This window comes from Callospermophilus lateralis, chromosome 5 (assembly GCF_048772815.1).
Source record: "Callospermophilus lateralis isolate mCalLat2 chromosome 5, mCalLat2.hap1, whole genome shotgun sequence".
In the NCBI taxonomy this organism is placed as follows: Eukaryota; Metazoa; Chordata; class Mammalia; order Rodentia; family Sciuridae; genus Callospermophilus; species Callospermophilus lateralis.
This window is the reverse complement of record NC_135309.1, coordinates 39,772,574-39,790,991: the sequence shown is the minus strand read 5'-3', so window position 1 is coordinate 39,790,991 and position 18,418 is coordinate 39,772,574. Positions and strand designations below refer to the sequence as shown.

Below are 18,418 nucleotides of genomic sequence, written 5' to 3'. Positions count from 1 at the left end.
TAGTCATAAGCCACTGTCCCTAGCAGTAAGTTCCTAATCTTAAGAGTTGTATTGACCATGGTTTGGTCAGGAAGAAGAAAACCAGTCTAGTTATTTTTTTCAGGAGTTACCACCTCATTAATTTGTGAGTACTGGAAGACAGGTTAAGGAAAACCACCATGGCTCTTGAGTTTTGAAGGAGATTCAGTAAACCTCTGTTTGTGGCCATCACTGCCAGGAGTCCTGAGGTGGGTGAGTTTAGAGAAGTACCAGAGAGCCATATCAGAACCCCCTGTCTTCTGAAGCCACATTTCTATCTGCCTCTGCCAGAACAAATATGAATACAGATGCTTCTCAACTTACTGTAGGGTTATGTCTGGAAACCCATCATAAGTTGAAAACATTATTAAATTGAAAATGCATTTAATACACCTAAACTAACCTACCTATCACAGCTTTTTAAATCTACTTTAAACATGCTCAGAATGCAAACACACATTAGTCCAGAGTTGGGCAAAATCATCTAACATAAAGCTTATTTTATAATAAACATTGAATATGTCATGTAATTTCTTGAATACTGTACTGAAATGAAAAAAAAAGAATGGTCCCATGAATACTACATGGTTTCAGTGAATGCATATTGGTTTTGCATTATTGTAAAGTAAAAAAAAAAAATCCTAAGTTGAATCATCATCCGTTGGGGACCATCTGTATGATTTCTGCCCTTCTACTATCTTCCAAACTTCCCATGAGTGCCTCTAACTGTTAACCTGAAAATGTAGAGAAAGCAGAGAGTATAGTACAGGATGGTAAAGTTGTTACAGAGCCCATAGGTAATCCAGACCAAAGGTTTAATGAGATACAAGCGCTATACCCACCAATTAGCTGTCATGAAGATTTTTTTTTTAAATATTTATTTATTTATTTATTTTTGCGGACACAACATCTTTGTTTGTATGTGGTGCTGAGAATCGAACCCGGGCCGCACGCATGCCAGGCAAGCGCGCTACCGCTTGAGCCACATCCCCAGCCCCATGTCATGAAGATTTTATTAAGCTGTGTGTGAGAAGGACCCTTTCTACCTGATTGTAATAAGATCTGTGACTATAATAAGCTTATTGGGGGAAAAATACAAATTTGAGAGTTTCACCCCTCCATGCTGCTTCTAGGTGCTGGATTATTAAGCAATATTATGTGACCCAACCCAACCCAGATTTATCAGACCCTTAGCCAAGAGTCCTCAGTCTGCATTTTCTTGTCTCATGTAAAACAGTCCTTACTTTTGTACTAGAAGCACACAGGTCATAGGTGAGTGGACAATGCTCACAGTTACTGATTGTATTAGTCTGTTTTGCATTACTGTAACAAAATACCTGAGGCTGAAAAAGTTTATAAAGAGAAGAGATTTATTTAGTTCACAATTTTGGAGGCGCCAGATTGAGGGCAGCATCTGGCAATGGCCCTCTTGCTGGCACAGGCCTGAGGTGGTACAGGGATCACATGGAGAGAAACAGGGAGAATGTGCATACTTATATTCTGTTCTCTGTCCCTTTTCTCATAAAGCCACTAGTAATTCAATCATGGAGCCTCCACTCCAATAACTTTACCTAATTTTAATCAGCTCCCAAAGACCCCTCCAAACATCATAGTTGGATTACGTTTTCATCCTCCAAATACCTCCAAGTGAGGATTAAATGTCATATGTGAACTTTTGAGGGACATACTCAAACCATATCTACACTGTTGAGCTCCTTAGGAGTCCTCAAATTCCAAAGCACACAAAAAGAATGAAGCTAATCAAATTCAAACACACAAGACAAAAAAAAAAAACTGTACTATCTTTATTGTCTTAAAATTGCATAGTACTTTGATTGTGCACGCTTTTAAATAGAGAGCAGGGCAGCCCACTCAAAACTATCCTCTTGCACAGGGCATTTCAAGCTGTTTTACTATGGGAGGGGAGCAGGGACCAAAATGCTGCCTGGGCTTTAAAAAGAACCATGATCTCATTAAATGGAAGTCAGAGAGTAGAAAGGGTTTGAGCCACAGACAAGAAGAAAATGTTGAAGGAAACTGATGTTTTGATTGGATTTATAGGAATTTATAGGAAGATGGCTGGAAAGGCTTCACTGATGTCAGGGGTCAGGAATCAGGAGCAGCCTAGAAAGGAAGGGAAAATAGAAAGGAGTCCAGAGGGTCAATGCTTTGTGCTCAAATCTGAGATGAATGCCACTCACCAGGAGTGAGTCCAGAAACAGCACACTGGGTAGCTGAGATGCACGTCTGGGCATTACCATGGCTATAGAAAGCCAAATACTAGAAAAATAACTTAAAAGCTATACAATCATCATTATAAATATTTTGTCTTTTAAAACTAACTAGTGTTGGTTTAAAAAAAAGGTTCACAGTTACTCTGAAGAGAGCTGTATCTCTATTGCACAGTAGTGGAAAAGTCTGCTCTGATCCCCATGTGTAAACAATGATCCCCTTCTCCTTGGCAACTTCAGGACACAGAGAAACAGTATTTGCTATAAGCAAAAGCACTTGGGTACAAGGCACATTGAAGCTGTCAGCTCTACTGGGAACACGCAGAATGCCCTCTTTCCCCACGTGGCATCCCTGTAGTTGGGATGGGTCTTGAAGCAGACCAAAGTTGGTGATGGTCTCCTTATGGTCTTGTTTTCATTCCACGGTGACAGACTTGGCCAGATTTCTTGGAAAGTCAACCTATAAGGAAAGAAAGAAACTTCTCAGGACCCCACAGATCTTATCAATACACTACATCTTAACAACTATTATCAGTGACAGGTGTTCCTGGTCACCTCCAACCATGAGCTACCCTGATGCCTGTATCTTAAAAGAAAATCCCTTACTCTAGAATCTTCATTAACTGTGTTAAATGTTTAGTTCATTCAATAAACATTTGTTGTGCACATGACACGTGTCATGCTATGTTAGTGCTATTAAAGGAATATGATTCATGCATTTAAAAACAGCTAGCTCAAAGTGTACTGTTAAAATTTCACTTTTCAGGACTGGGGATGTAGTTCAGTGGTAGCTTGCTTGTTTAGCATACACAAGGCTCTGGGTTCAATCCCCAGTATCTCTCTCTCTCTCTCTCTCTCTCTCTCTCTCTCTCTCTCTCACACACACACACACACACACACATACACACAATTTTAAAAATGCACTTTTCTGCCGTAGATACACACACATTTTAAAGACCTGTTATTTTAGGGAGGAGGCTGGGAAGGAAATATAATTGGGAAGGGTTGATAAAGTGTGCTTCAACTTTATTTGCAACATTTTATTTTATTTATATGTTCAGAAAAGAAACAAATAAGACAAAATGTTAGCAAATGTCAACCCTGAGTGATATGTACAGGTTCATGAGTTTGTTATATTGTTGTTTGTAATGTTATGTATTTTAAAAATTAACTTCTCAAAATAAAATAGTAATAAAACATCTATTTCTTTGCACAATGAAATATGTGTTCTTACTAGTGATATCATAAATTATTTTTTTTCTGGAAAATAATTTGCTGACATGTGTTAGAAGACTCAAAATTTTGAATCATTTGCTAGACTAAAAACAAATCCTAAATGTGGGACAAAGATGATGTACAAAAACATTCACTGTTGTACTATATATGAAGATAAAAAATTGGAAACAGTTTATATAATAGAGAACTGACTAAGTAATTGTTACAAAAATCATGTTATAAAATTGTGGTGGAATATTATGCAATGATTAAATATTGTAAGAGACATGTTTATAAAAATGTGACAAATGCTTGTAATATAATAAAAAAGTAAGAAGCAAAATTTTATTCTTGATATAATATTGAAAAGTATTTTTATAAAATTCACATGCACAGGAATGTCTGGAATAAAATATTACATTTGCTAATTAATATTGCTTCTGGTCATGGGGTTATGGCTTAATGATAGTCTTTCTGTTTTTGCAGTTCTCAGCTTGTTTTCAGGGGATATAAGCTATCTTAAAAGGAAGTTAGCTTAAAGGAATTATTTCTCTTATGACAACTCCAAATAAGTATTTAAAGAACTTTGAATTTTGGCATGACACATTGTATAGTGTGCAATGCCACACTATAGTCTGCAGATGTGTACAAATACATGTCAATTAAAAATAAGAAAAATATTTTTAAAAAGGAACTCTGGAGTTATGTTTCTCCTTTGTCAAGTCCAATTTTTAGACTTACATCATATCCTCGGAGAACAGCCAGGTGGAAGGAAAGAAGCTGAAGTGGAATAACGCTCAGGATTCCCTGGAGGCAGTCGACAGTGTGGGGCAGCTCTATGGTTTTATATGCAAACTTGGAACTTTCTGTGTCATCCTTGGAGCACAGTATAATTGGGCGACCCTAAAGCAGAGAAATAGGACCATAAAACAGACCGTCTCTGAAAGAGGCAATACTTCACACACAGCCGAATTTTTAGGAATCAGTATTACTGCAGTGATAACACTAGTCTATTGTTTTTGTTGGAATTATGCACCTGTAAGGTGATATGCACGATCCACTTAAGCAAAAAAGCACATGATGCTTCTTGGTGTGTTTCTTCCCTTTTCTTGACAAGGTGACTGCCACCCTGCTGTGTCCTTTAGTGCCCCATTACTGAGTGGTTTTAGAGTGCCTTGCAAAGGGTCAGACAGCCCTACTCCTAACTTTAATGGCTCATAATCTAGTGATGGAAAACAAAATCACAAACAAGCAAACTAAAAAACTAAAGATGAATTTTAGATAAATGCCACAAGGGCACTAAAACAGGGCAATGTGATTCAGAGACATTAATGAGGTTTTTGAAGGTCTCTCAAAAAAGGAAATATTCAGATTGAGAGTTCCACGATAAAGGGGCAACTCTCTGATCTGTGGGAAGAGCATTCCAGATGGAGAATATGCACTGCAAAGGCTCAGAGGCAGAAATGAATCTGGCATGAGTGGGAAACAGAAAGAAGGCTGGAGTGGCTGGAATCCAGTGAGATAGGAGGAAGGGTCCAGATAATGCAGGCTTATGAGTCACCGTAGTTTGAAGGCAAGCTGCAAGAGGGTTTGCAGTAGGGAAATGATGTGATTGTTTGTCTCTCCGCACATCACTGTGCTGAGACAAATGTGGCAGCAACTGGCTTGAGCACCCTATTGGATTTCATCTCCCTGTGACTTCATGAGCCCTCACAGAATGGATCTGTGGGGGTTCTGTTCTCCTACCTCAGGAAAAACTATTGTATAATAAAGAATCTGCTGGGGTTGTGGCTCAGTGGTAGAGCACTTGCCTAGCATGTGTGAGGCACTGGGTTTGATTCTCAGCACTGCATATAAATAAATGAGTAAAATAAAGGTCTATCAACATCTAAAAAATATATTTAGATAACAAAAAGAATCTGGCCTTTATCCCTGGTTCCTAGGAGGGAGATGAAAAACCCTTTCTGAGTTATAGAAATGTTATTATTCACAGTGGGCCTTGGACTGTACCTGAGTCCATCTAATGAGATGACTCATGATGGGCCCACAGATTGTTTCAGGATGAGAACTGACCATGCCAGAAAAGCCAACATGTGATTAGAGGATTGGGACTTCAAGCCCAGAAGACAGAAGGGCAGACTGGAGAGCAAGTTGAATCACATAGTCAATGATCAAATCCATCATGCCTGCTTAATAAAAACTCTTGAATTCCAGAAGGGCTCCCTGGTGGTAAGTACTGATGCACCAGGAGGGTGACTTAACCTGAGGATACAGAACCTTCATGTTTGGAACCCTCACACTGTAGGTCTCTTCTTTGGGGCAAGTCCTAATTTGTATCTTTTATAATAAGATTTTAAAAGTAAGTATAAGGCTTTTCTAAATTCTATGAGTTGTTCTAGAGAACTATTGAATCTGAGGGGACTGTGAGAACTCCAAAATTTGTGGCAAGTTGTAGATGGCCCATAAACCCCAAGTTTGGTGTCTGAAATGAGGGAAGTCTCGTGGAGGACTGTGCCCTTACTCTGTGAAATCTCACCTAACTCTGCCTAGTTAGCACCAGAATTGCCCTTCAGCAACCCTGGGGGAAAAGCTCCTATGTACTGTAAGCACTTCCTCTGGTCTCCAGGCCTAGGATCCAGGGTAGCTAGGGATAGTCTGACCTCACTGAATAGCTGTTGTATTAGAGAGCTGCAGGCTGGCTTTCAGTTCCTTTGTAAATGTGTGCACCACACACCAGGGGGCCTAAAAGCGAGTATGTGGTCATGCTGAGGTATGGATGCTACTGCTGGTAGGCAGGGAGAGAGGTTGCCATGTATGGAAGAGAACAGAAGAGAGGTGGCCCAGCCCTGCGGAGAGACCTCACCTGGCGGGCTGTGACCTGTTGCAGGGCGTTCTGGCATTTGGCAAAGCAAGGATCCTTCATGATGACCATAATGACAGGCATCTGCTTATCAACCAGCGCCAGGGGCCCGTGCTTCAATTCCCCAGCCAGGATGCCTTCTGAGTGCATGTAAGTTATCTCTTTAATTTTCTGTGGAAACACAAGTTGGGATTAGTGTCACACTGGGTAGACAGGAAACTGGACCAAATCAACCAGAGGGGAAAAGGGGTACTGGGAGAGGGATGACTTTGGAAGGTAAGAGCTGAGGGTTGCAAGGCAGATGGATACATGGACTGGTCAACACCTGCGAGGGCAAGCCAGGACCAGGAGAGAGAGCTGGCTGCTGTTCAGGCATGCACAAAGCTCGGCTCACAGCCTATGTGTCCTTAGGCCAGCCTCCAGACTCCAGAGCTCCATCTTTCTTCAGCTCCATGCACGGCCACCCACTTTTGACTAAAAGTCAGCATCAGTCTAGCGTGTCTTCTTCCCCCTTCTTAGCCAGCTACATGGCCTCCCCACAGTTGTCATTTATAATGACAGCATTGTATTCTTCCTTAGATTTGCCCTTATTCAATTAGTTGATGCATCATTACCCAATTTTACACCATTAACAACTTCCAAAGGGTTGCCTTAACTGACCTATTAAGTAAAATCATGTACCTTGGGCTCTTATTTGAATTTTTCCTATGTCCAGGTAGATATATTTCTATTCAGTTATCATTAAATCCATGTCACTGCACTGATGAGACAGCAAAGAAAACATCTCTCTACTTCCCTAGAGCTATTTATTTGGGTCAAGGAAACACTGTAAGGAGTGAGGCTCCTCCCTGGAAGTTGCAGACAGCTGGAGCACCAGCCTCCAAGTGACCACAGAGGAGCCATTGACTTGTGCCAGCAGCAACCTAAACACTTCTTTCTTTCCTCAAAGAGAAACTTGGAGACACAGTTGAATATGCATCTTTCACCAGCACACTTTGCCACTACAGCTGAGCCCTACCCCCAAGTCAGGCAGGAGGCTAAAAGTGCACCCCACCAGGCCTTGCTTCCACTGTGCCCCCTGAGAAGTGCTGTGTGCCAGCCCCTAGCTTCCTTTGGCAGGGGTCAGAATCTTATAATTGATCTGAATTTAAAGACTGGGAATTGAATATGATATTGTGAAATACATATTTGGTCTTTGTCCCCTTTATCTGACAAACAACTCCTAAAATCCTTGGAATCTTCAATGTGACAGATGTCTTTAAATGCTAATGATTACCTGATGGCTGGCCATTCCTAGGCAGCCTCAGGATGGGGACTGGTCACCAGAAAGACCAAGGCAAGTTTGGAGGGTTAGAGCTTTCAGCCTCAATCTCTGGGGTGGGGATGGGGGTGCTGGGGTCAAGTTGATCATCAAAGGCCAACAATTGGATCAATCATGCCTATGTAACAAAGCCTCAATAAAAACACAAAAGGACAATGTTGGGAGAGCTTCTGGATGGCTCAACACTTGGAGGTTGTTGGAGGGTGGAGTGCCCAGGGGTCATGAAATTCTGTGTTCCTTGACCTATGCATCTCTCTCTTCATCTGGTGTTCATCAATATCCTTGTGACATCCTTTATAATGAAACATTAAATGTAAGAAAAAATAAATAGAAGAATCTCCATGAGATGGTTGTGGGAGAAATTGGAGCTCACTGAGATCAAGTTTGCGTTCCCATCTAAGACCACAGACAGTACTCTCTGAATGTTTCTTGTGAACCACTTGCAACCAGCATGGTACTACCTCTACACTGGGGGGTGATAGGAAGGGAACAGTTACTTCCTCCCATCAGAAAGGAGGGGAGCCCAGCTCAGTAATGGTGGGCTCAAATGCCGCAGTCTGTCTGGGCACAATTCAGGAGCCACTTGTCAAAAGAAACTAACTTTATTTTTAGAACCACACACACCAAACAAAACAGCTCCTCAGGAAAAACCCTCAGAGCCCAACTGCCACCACCGGCTTCCTACAAGCCACTCCCTCAACCACCAGCCTCTCTACCTCCCACAATCCTCCTGCTCTTGAGGCTGATTGGCTGGGTCGCGTGGGTGGAGCCAAAAAAGTCCCCCAATGAGCAGCTCCGTGGCCTGAAAGGGCAGGGAAACAGCCCAATGAGCATCACCGCCGAGGAGCCAATCAGCTAGATGTTGCTGGGGCCGCTGTGAGCCAATCATCAGCTGGTAGTCTGAAAGTTTGCTGGGGCCCCTTCGGCTGTGGCTCTCAATAGGTATCCTTGTCTTGGTTCCCAATGCTACCTTACTTGAAATATTGTATCCCACTGATATTGTTTGAACATTCTGATCCATAAATACCAAGTGAATAGTGGATAAAGGGCAAGCACTAGACTCAGGTCCCTGAATAGCTCTGTGCCCACATCTTGGTAGCCTACTGGTCTTGGCAGCTTGTCTCTGTTCCATCAACTCTCCCTTATACATGGCATGGGATCATAATTCACACAGGGGTAAAAAAGCTAGTCACCAATTTTAAAAATGCAGGGTCTTTGAAGCTCATTCCTGCAGAATCTCAAGTTTCTCTTGGAAGATTGAGGGATAACAAGGAACTCTGCAGAGACCCCATGCTGTAATTCTGGTTTGTTAAAATCTTCCCAGGCAGGCTCTTTGTGGTAGGAGAGAAAAAGCAAAGGCCACATAGACCTGAGTTCCATTTAGTTCCTCTATGTAATTTTTTTTTTTTTTTTTTTTTTAGCAAAATACTTAATCTTTTGGAGGGTTAATTTCCTCCTGGGTATCATGTGGACAGTGATTGCCAATCTCTCAGAAGCTGCTCATGAGATGTGAATGAGCTTTTCAAGATGGAGCCTGGTTTGGGCCAGACACTGGGAGGGGCTCCCCCAATAGTACCCTGTCCCTTTCTCACCTGTAGTTTGGGACAGGCATCTATCTTGTTCATCTCTGTGTCCCTAGAACTAGGACGACTTGATTGAGAGCTTGTGCTCAGTGCAAACTCAAGGGGCAACCAGTGGGGCTTCAAGACCTTCTCTCCCCAAGCTCCTTTTCTGCTCTCCCTCCAATTGATTGCTTGGGACTCCAAAGGCTATCTCATATTGCCCTAAGGGGATTCACAGTAGTCTGTTGGATATAGGGACTTGGCAGTGGGTGGGGATGGAGGTGGGGACTCACCAAAGCTCCTTCCAGGCAAGTGGCATAGTTATAGCCCCGACCCATCACCAGGAGTGACCTCTGTGTGTACAGCTCCAGGGCCAGGTCATGAATCTTCTCATCCAGAGACAGCACTTCCTTGATCAGTTCTTAAGCCATGCATACACAGGATACAGGGAGACAGTCATTTCAACTTCAAAATAATATTCATAAGGAAATGTATGGGGAATAACACAGGGCTTTGGAACTCCAATTACCCAGGATATTTTGCTTTCTTATATTAGTTTAGAAGAATTTTAAACTCAGATTATGAGAAATAACTTGATGATCAGCCAGAAATTTGTTGAGATGATAATTTATATCTCAGTGAACACTTTTTTGAGTACCTGTAAGGTAGGTAGGGAATTATAATTTCTAGCTCATTTTATAGTACAGCAATTGAAGCTCATATATATGAAATCACCAGTTGGCAAGACACAGAACACTCCAAATTAATGTCCCTCTTTCCCACTGTGTGCTGTGTCTCAAGGAAAAGCCAACATAAATTAGACAAGAGGTGCTCAATTTTGGGGGTCCTAAGAATCCTTTACACTTTTTAAACCTATTTTGAGTCCTTAAGAGGCTTAGTTTTTGTTGGTTATAGCTCTTACTAGATTCGAAAATAGCACAGAAATTTAAAAATATCTATTAGTTCATTGAAAATAACAATAAATCCATTATGTTGCTGTATTTTGCAGGAAAAAATACAATAAGAGAGGCATTATTTAAAATTATTGCATATCTTTTTTAATGTCTGATTTTTAAATAAAAGACTGTTGACTCAGAGCTGCTTCTACATTCAATTTGTGACTTTATTTTGGTTGAAATACAGTAATATAATCTGGCCTTACAGAGATTCATAATTGGAAAAGGGAGGAATAAATAACTTTTTCAAATAATTATGAATGTTCTTCTTTGACAGATACTACATTATCCTCTGAAAAGTGGTTGTTTCTTAAAATGGAAGTTGCAAATGCAGATTTGAAATCATATAAATAAAGTTTCTACTTAGTTACATTAAAATTAATTGGGTTATCAAGCACTTCGAGCCCAGGGGCGCTTACCCAATGAGCCACATCCCTAGTTCTTTTTTTGTATTTTATTTAGAGATAGGCTCTTATTGAGTTGCTTAGGGCCTTGCTAAGTTACTGAGGCTGGCTTTGATCCTCCTGGCTGAGTCTCCTGAGCTTCTGGGATTATAGGCATAGGCCACCATGCCCTTGTTATCAAAAAACTTTAAATGACTCTTTTAATCTCTGCACAATTTCATAGCATCATGCATTGGCTACAAAGCTAAGTAAGTCTCCTTAAAATGGAAACTTTTTTTTTTTTTTATAAAATATGTTTTAGAAAATCAACTTGTTAAAATCACCATTGTCTCAATGGAAAAGTCTTTAAAAGCTGGGAAGTGGTCAAGCTCATGGAGGCAGATATGTTTTCCAAAATTCTAAACTCTGATTGCAAGCTTGAAGTTTATTAGGGGCAACAAGCACTGTTGTATTTTTTTTTTTGAAGTGTCAGGCTAATTATGTTCATTTTTAAATAAATGTCTGCCCAGTGCTCAAAGCAGCTTATTACTCAGTGGATGAAGCAGTCTAGGGAAGAGGAGGGAGTGGAATGAGGTCAGAGGTAATGAGGGCCCTGTGTGCAGGGTTCCAGGGCCTGGTGAGAAATGGCCCACTGGGAACTGCTGGAAGGATTTAGCAGTGGGTAGAAAGTTCTAGGAGGAGGGCATGATTAACAGCACCATTTACAGAAGAGAGTCAAGGAAGGCAAAGTAGAGTACTAGAACATACCAGGTAAAGATCTCAGGCCACGGATGATCTCTTGCCTCCTGCTTTGTAGTGAGATTCGGTCTTCGGACATCATCAAACCAAACATCACCAGAGAAATGAACTGGCTAGTGTAAGCCTACAAAGAAGGAAGTGGCAAAGACTTTCAAACAATTGTCAAAAAGATGTTTGAAGAGCTAAAGGACCACATAGACAAAGACAAGAAAATGGGGTATAAATAAATAAAACGAGACTGTCAATAAAGGGAAGGAAATCACCAAAGGGGTTGGGGTGGGGAAAAGAGAGGCATGCCAGCTGAGCAGAGGCAATTGCACAAACCACATCCCAGTGTCCCAGCATGGGAAGGAGGACAATTGACTGGAAACCCCTCTAGGCCTCAGTCCCTCCACCTGGCCCAGGATCTCCCCGCTTACCTTGGTGCTGGCCACACCAATCTCTGGCCCTGCGTTGATGTGGACACCGCAGTCAGTCTCACGGGAGATGGAACTGCCCACAGTGTTGGTGACACCCACGGTTAGGGCTCGGCGGTCCTTACAGTAGCGCAGAGCCAGGAGTGTGTCTGCAGTCTCGCCTGCCACACAGGGGCCCTTTCAGTGTGTGTCTGCAAGTGTGGGCTCTCTGCCAGCCTAAACCCTTCCCTCTTCCTCCCCAGCCCTCTCTATTCATTTACCCACCACTCTTACTTGGAAATCGGTACCCAACATTCAGGCGGCCAGTGTTTAGGAAAGAAAACACATGCTCAACATTTTTTCCTGTTTATTCTTAGATACAAGACTTAGTTACTATTTATGTGGCAAGTGCTTTCTCATCCACTGTTTCTTTGAATTCTCTTGACAACCCAGTGGGGGCTGCCATCCCAATTTTTCCATGAGGATGAAGGGCTCAGAGGCAGGATGAAATCAATGCCTAACAAGGCCACGCAGCTATAGGTGACAGGTGGGTCTGGCTCCCAGTACCCTTTCTAAGGACTCTAAGTTGCCTTAGTCAGAAAGTTCTCAGGTTTAACAGATTCAACATTTAAAAAGCAAGAATGCCCCAATACATTGTTTCTCAAATAGACCTTGTTTGAAAGGAAACACTTCTTGTAATCTTGCAATGTGGACTTAAATGAACATGGGAGGTTGAGGCAGGAGGATGGAAAGTTCCAGGTTAGCCTCGCCAATTTAGCAGTATCCTATCTCAAAATAAATAAATAAATTTAATTAAATAAGAAGGACTGGGGATATAGCTTAGTGGTAAAGCACCCCTGGGCTTAATTCCCAGTACAAAAAAAAAAATAATAATTAAATATAAACCAGACCATCTCATTAAAACCATTCAAGTTCACATGAGGCTGAAGTTGTTCTGTCCACATGGCCACTGCTCTTGGCTGAGCTTATCCCAACTTTTCTGAAGAGCAGGTTGGCATTACCACGTGCTGTCATGGTCAGCTCTACTCTCCTTTTTTCTCTTTAGACTTCCAGATATAGGACACTGGAACATGGCCTTTCCTCAGCACTAATGGTGGGGTGAGTGGGGAAGGGAGCACTATTTTCATCAGTCTCACTCACTAGTTATGATACTTTTGGGTTTTTTTTTTTTTTTTGCATTAATGAGCTAGACACTGACTGATATGTAGGGCTTAGGAACTGATACTGCATTATTTCACATGAAATCCACCTCCATTCTTTTATTAATGGCTCCCACTAATTCAAGAAATATTTTATTCTCTGATGAGATGGTCAACTCAAAGGCGACCATGGTAGCCCCTGGGTAACAAGCTGGTCAGACAGAAGGTGAGTGTGTGTGTGTGTTGGTTTTACTTAACGGAAACAGTATTTAAAATTCTAAATGAAAGCAGTATTAAAAGTCCCTATAGATATTAGAACATTAGCAACAGTTTTTCAGTTGTGATAATGACATTGTGATTGTTTTTCTTTTATCATTTTAATCAAACATTCTGAAGTATTTATGGGAGGAACTGACATTAAGTCTGGAATTGACTTCAAAATAATCCAGAGGAGGGTAGAGGTTAATGTGGGTTTGGGTGACCCTAGTTTGTGGATCACTGTCAAGGTTAGATGGTGCATTATATGAATTTCTCTTTTATAAAAACTTGGAATTCTTCATAACTAAAACATTTCAAAAGTCCTCCTAAAGCTCAAGGGGACTCCAAACATTCAGCCAAGTATCACCTCCCTGACCCATTGACCCGCCCAGGTAGAACAAATTGTTCTTTCCTAGTGCTCAGGCAGAGTTTATTCAGTAGAGGATTGCTCTTTGCACTAAACCAGAGCAGTGTCTCTCCATGCCTCCCCCTGCTGATCAGTGTGGGTACTGCACACAGCTGGAAGTGGGGGCTTGGGTATAGAGCCCACACTATGAGGTGATACAAACCATCAGAATTTTCAAAGAGGTTTTCTTTCTTCACTACAGTAAACCCAGCAAATATTTATGAGCACCATGATGAGTTGTCCTTGAAGATCTGGACTTAGAATGGCAGAAGTGGGAAGAAGCCATAGGGCATGGGAAAAAACAGTGTTATCTAGATTCTAAACCCAATTGCAGCTCTGTCACACCCTGGTTGCATGGCATTACACATCACTTGCCCTCCCCATACAATGGCTATAGTAACTTATGCCTTTAAGGGTTAAGTTTTTTCTCTTCTTCTCTTTCTTCCTTTTTTTTAAAAATTGGGGCTTTAACCCAGGGGTGCTTAACCCCAACCCTTTCTATTTTGAGACAGGGCCTCCCTAAGTTGCTGAGGCTGGCTTTGAGCTTGTGATCCTCCTGCCTCAGCCTCCGAGTTTCTGGTATTATAGGCATGTGCCACTGATCCCACTTTCTTTAAGGGTTAAATGACCCAGGTGCATGAGAGATTGTGAGGATTAACTGAAGGAGGGAAGGTGGCATATGGTATAGTGCAGAGAAGAGATCCTAGAGGTGAATTAATATAAATTTGGTCACATTGCCTGCATCCCTTACCTGATTGACTTATGAAAAAGCAAACATCATCCCTGAACACAGGTGTATTCCTGTCCAGAAAATCACTAGCAAGTTCAACCATCACCGGGAGCTCAGTCAGTTCCTCCAAAACTTGCCGTGTCTGAAGCCAATAAGAATGAAGACTAAAGTCAGTCATGGGCACCACAGGGACATATGGTAGCTAGGCTTCTAGGACAGTTTATGACATAGTGCCTCACTGTCCACATGGTGAGAGGATTTCAATCACCCACAGGCCACCTTGCAGAAGAAAGGGCATGGTGCCAATTCTTCTGGTGGGCTGATGGGAATGAGTGCAAGCATTTTGCCAAATTCGAAAAGCCAATGTATGATAAAATTTCATACCAGTGTCTCAACCTCGGCTACTGTCAATCTCCCACATTATCAAGGTTCAGAGTATTGCACTTACAGCCACAGCTGCATGATAGCTGGTTCCACAGCCAATTACGATGAGCCTTCGACACCGTCGAATCTCCTTCAAATGGTCTTTCAAGCCACCGAGCAGCACTGCAGGACCAAATGGCAGGGTGTAAACATTGACTTTACAAAGAGACTGCATTCACTAGTACAGAGCACAGACAGAGGCTCCCCGCTCAGTACTGGGATTACTGTACCTGTGTTGGTCTCAAAATTCACACGACCTCTCATGGTATTGAAAACTGATTCTGGTTGTTCGAAGATCTCCTTCTGCATAAATGCACTGAAATTACCTAGTTAAATAAACATCAATGAGGTGGGTCAGTGTTAATCTGGTTGTATTTCTATGGCTTAACTTTTAACCAGGAAGAAAAGTCATTAAGCAATAATGATAGTGACAACTGTAAATGCAGATTCCAAAGGTCATCCTCATGTATTATCCTGCCTGGTGCTCACAGTGAAAAGTCAGAAGGAAGTGAGGCAGGTGTGATGACTGTCTCCAGCTTACATATTAGATCCTGCAACTTAAGGTTAGGGGGCATTTGCTGAAAGCATGTAAGGAACAAACAGCAGGGCTTGTTCTCTGGGACCATATTCCCCTGAGCAAGACCAGAAGAAGGTAAAATGCTTTATTTCCAAAAAGCCACCCATAGGGAACTACATATTAAGCAATTCCAAAGAAATAGGCAATTTTATTTTCATTTTCCTTTTGTGGTGCTGGGGACCAAACCCAGAGCCTTGGGCATGCTAGGCAAGCACTGTACCACTGAGTTGGACCCCCATCCCCAGAAATTTTCCTCTTAGCTAATAACCCCTAGCTTCTGTAATAAAGAAAAACCTTTTCTAGCCACACTTGCATTTCTGGGGCTCTGATTTGAATGGGTCTGGATGATTATTAAAGAGACCATCTGGGTACAGGGAGGTTAAGCCCCTGTGGAGCTACATTGGATGCTTTAGAGGTATCCAGAGACTTGGTAGCAATGTTCTCTCTGTCTGCTGCATATGGCATATTACACAGAATGCAAATAAAGCAAGTGAAGAGGTGGGTCTTGTAGGTGAGGGAACCAGAGAGGGATCATGGCAGATAAAAGATAAAAGAAGAATACTCAGAGGGGTGACAGTTGAGGGGAACTCAAAAAAATCAAAATGAGTTAGTTCTATGATTAGAACAGTAAATGCAAGAACCCCCAAGTGGGCAAACAGTTGGCCTGCCTGAGTAACAGTGAGACAGCAGGGCCAGGGTAGGAAGAGCATAGCAGGCAAAGGACTGAGTGTGGTAGAGCCAGGTTTTTGGTGGTGGTAGTGAGGCTTATAGGCTGCAAAAGGAAGTTTGGATTTTGAGAATAGAAGGGATTTAAGTGGCAGGATGACAGGGTCTGGTTTATGTTCTTAAAGCTTTATTTAGGCTGCTCTGTGGAGTAGAAATTGAGGGAGACAAAAGTAGATACAGGGAGGCAGGCTCTAGTTATAGAGAATTGGTCCATAGCTCTCATTACTGTGAACCTCCTGCTCAGAGAAAAAAATGATGACTGGGTGTAGGAATGTATGGGGGAGTCAGATGATGGCACAAACAGATTCTAGATATAGATAGAACTCCCTATTTGTAGATTCCAGGCCAGGCTTTCCACAGTTTCTCAGCTAAGCAAGCCACAGGTTTCCTGCCCTGGTGGCTACTGTGGACAAAGAGAGCTATGACCCCCGCCCAGGGCAGGGCAGACCATGTTAGGCACTTCCCTCACAGGGCATCTGCTCCCTGAAGCTGTTGCACACGGACTCTCAGAGGATACCTGCCTTTCATGATTTGCTGTAATTCCATCTGCAGGGTCTGGATGGCTCGAGATGGGTCATCACTAGCTGAGCGCTTAACTCTATGAATGGAGAGTTTCCCATCAGCCACTGCGGCAATGTCGTCATCCTCGAGGAAGATGACCCGGTTGGTGTGTTCTATGATGGCACTAGTGTGATGAGGGAAACAGAGGCATAAAAATTAGCATCCTGCTCTTAACAATCACAAAGCAGCAGTCACTATTTCTTAAATGTGGGGTCCATATCAGTGGTGTTTTAGGAGTGACAGTGACACCATTACTAGGCACTTCAATATGCAGGTGAATCTTCTCCATCTTCTCCACACTCTCTCCCCTCCTCCCAGAATTATTTTGAAGCTCGTGAAGCCCTCCCTAAGCTTGATCTGACTTAACCTAACTTAACCTAACCTAACCTAACTCTAACCCTAATCTATTATATAGAAACATTTTATCATTTCTTCTGTAAACACTTTAGCTTATAGCTCTAAACTATTTTAACTTACTACAATACCAACATCATATCTAAGATTATTAGTTATTCCTTCATATCATCAAATATCAACTTTGTTCAAATCTCCCCATTAATCTCATGGATATCCTGTTATACTTGGCTTCTTCAAATCAGGATCCAAACTATATCAACATTGGAGAACACTCAGGAAACAACATACTATTCTGAATTGGAAAGGGAAAGAAGGAAGCATTTGTTGCTTTTTAAAACAATATGACTTTAAAATAACCCTGTAGATTATGAAAACATGTTTCTCTTTATAGAAGTAATACACCTGGCAAAGAAGGAATGATAGAATAATCAGTTTGTGAACTCCTAATTATTAGTTAATTATTAATATAGTTCTAATCAAGGACCGCCCATGAGTGTTGCAACCAAGAGGTGAAAAGCCAAGAAGCCTTATAATGGATGGACAAAGCTGTCAATGCTTGAATCCCTGACTGATCCTAGCACAAAAGGAGAAACAATGAGGCATTATATGCTTCCTGATGGAAAGACACACCACCACCTTAGTTTTTCTTGCCAAAAATCATACCTGAATAAGGTCAAACTTCTAGAAGCTTGTAAAATGCTATTTTCAGGAAATATGGTAGACAAAGGAACATGTTAAATAATGCCATGGGGGATGCATTCAACAAAACCTGATAGTAGGAAACTCATCTGATAAATGACCCAGTTTCTTAATACACATACATGTGTACATATGCAGAGCAAGATAAAAGAGGGGGAATCTATAAGCAACCTACAAGATGTACCTACCCGTAAAATGTGGGATCACTGTTTTATAATAAGTTAATCTGTTTGAAAAGTGATATGATTTTTCCCTTGACACTAGAGAGCTTCTTTTAGAAATAAGTTTAAAGGGCTGGGGTTGTAGCTCAGTGATAGAGGGCTTGCCTAGCCCATGTGAGACACTGGGTTTGATCCTCAGCACCACACATAAAAATAAATAAATAAAATAAAGGAATTGTGTCTATCTACAACTAAAAAACATTTTTAAAAATAAGTTTAAGTTAGAATAAAAGTGGGTAAATGAAAAAGAAACATGGGTAATCAATAGCACAAATGGTACATTGATATGGTTAAAAACCATGAAGGTGGTATTTGAAGGACCACTAGAGGGAAACCCCTCATTCTCCAAGGGCCACATATACAAATGTACCTGCAAAAACTGAACACTTAGCCGGGCACATTGGTGATCACTTGTAATCCTAGCAGCCCAAGTAGCTGAGGCAGGAGGATCACAAGCAACTTAGCAACTTACGGAGACCCTGTCTCTTTATAAAAATATAAAACGGGCTGGGGATATGACTCAATGGTTGAGCACCCCTGGGTTCAATCCCCAGTATCAAACAACAATAACAAAACCCCAAACACTAAAAATTTCTGATG

General features: G+C 41.6%; 1 protein-coding gene across 1 annotated transcript in view; it reads right to left on the bottom strand.

The window, feature by feature from the left end:
* Nucleotides 1–1,367: 1,367 nt before the first annotated feature.
* Nucleotides 1,368–18,418, bottom strand: part of Gfpt2 (glutamine--fructose-6-phosphate transaminase 2) — a 49,261-nt gene continuing 32,210 nt past the window's right edge. Inside the window, exons 10-19 of the mRNA XM_076856532.2 lie at nucleotides 16,502–16,665; nucleotides 14,908–15,003; nucleotides 14,703–14,800; nucleotides 14,276–14,396; nucleotides 11,725–11,882; nucleotides 11,315–11,429; nucleotides 9,501–9,628; nucleotides 6,328–6,495; nucleotides 4,206–4,367; nucleotides 1,368–2,709 (exon numbers count right to left, since the gene is read on the bottom strand). Coding sequence (XP_076712647.1) covers nucleotides 2,665–2,709; nucleotides 4,206–4,367; nucleotides 6,328–6,495; nucleotides 9,501–9,628; nucleotides 11,315–11,429; nucleotides 11,725–11,882; nucleotides 14,276–14,396; nucleotides 14,703–14,800; nucleotides 14,908–15,003; nucleotides 16,502–16,665 — 1,255 coding nt within the window. The 3' untranslated portion in view covers nucleotides 1,368–2,664. The remainder of the gene's footprint in view (nucleotides 2,710–4,205; nucleotides 4,368–6,327; nucleotides 6,496–9,500; nucleotides 9,629–11,314; nucleotides 11,430–11,724; nucleotides 11,883–14,275; nucleotides 14,397–14,702; nucleotides 14,801–14,907; nucleotides 15,004–16,501; nucleotides 16,666–18,418) is intronic.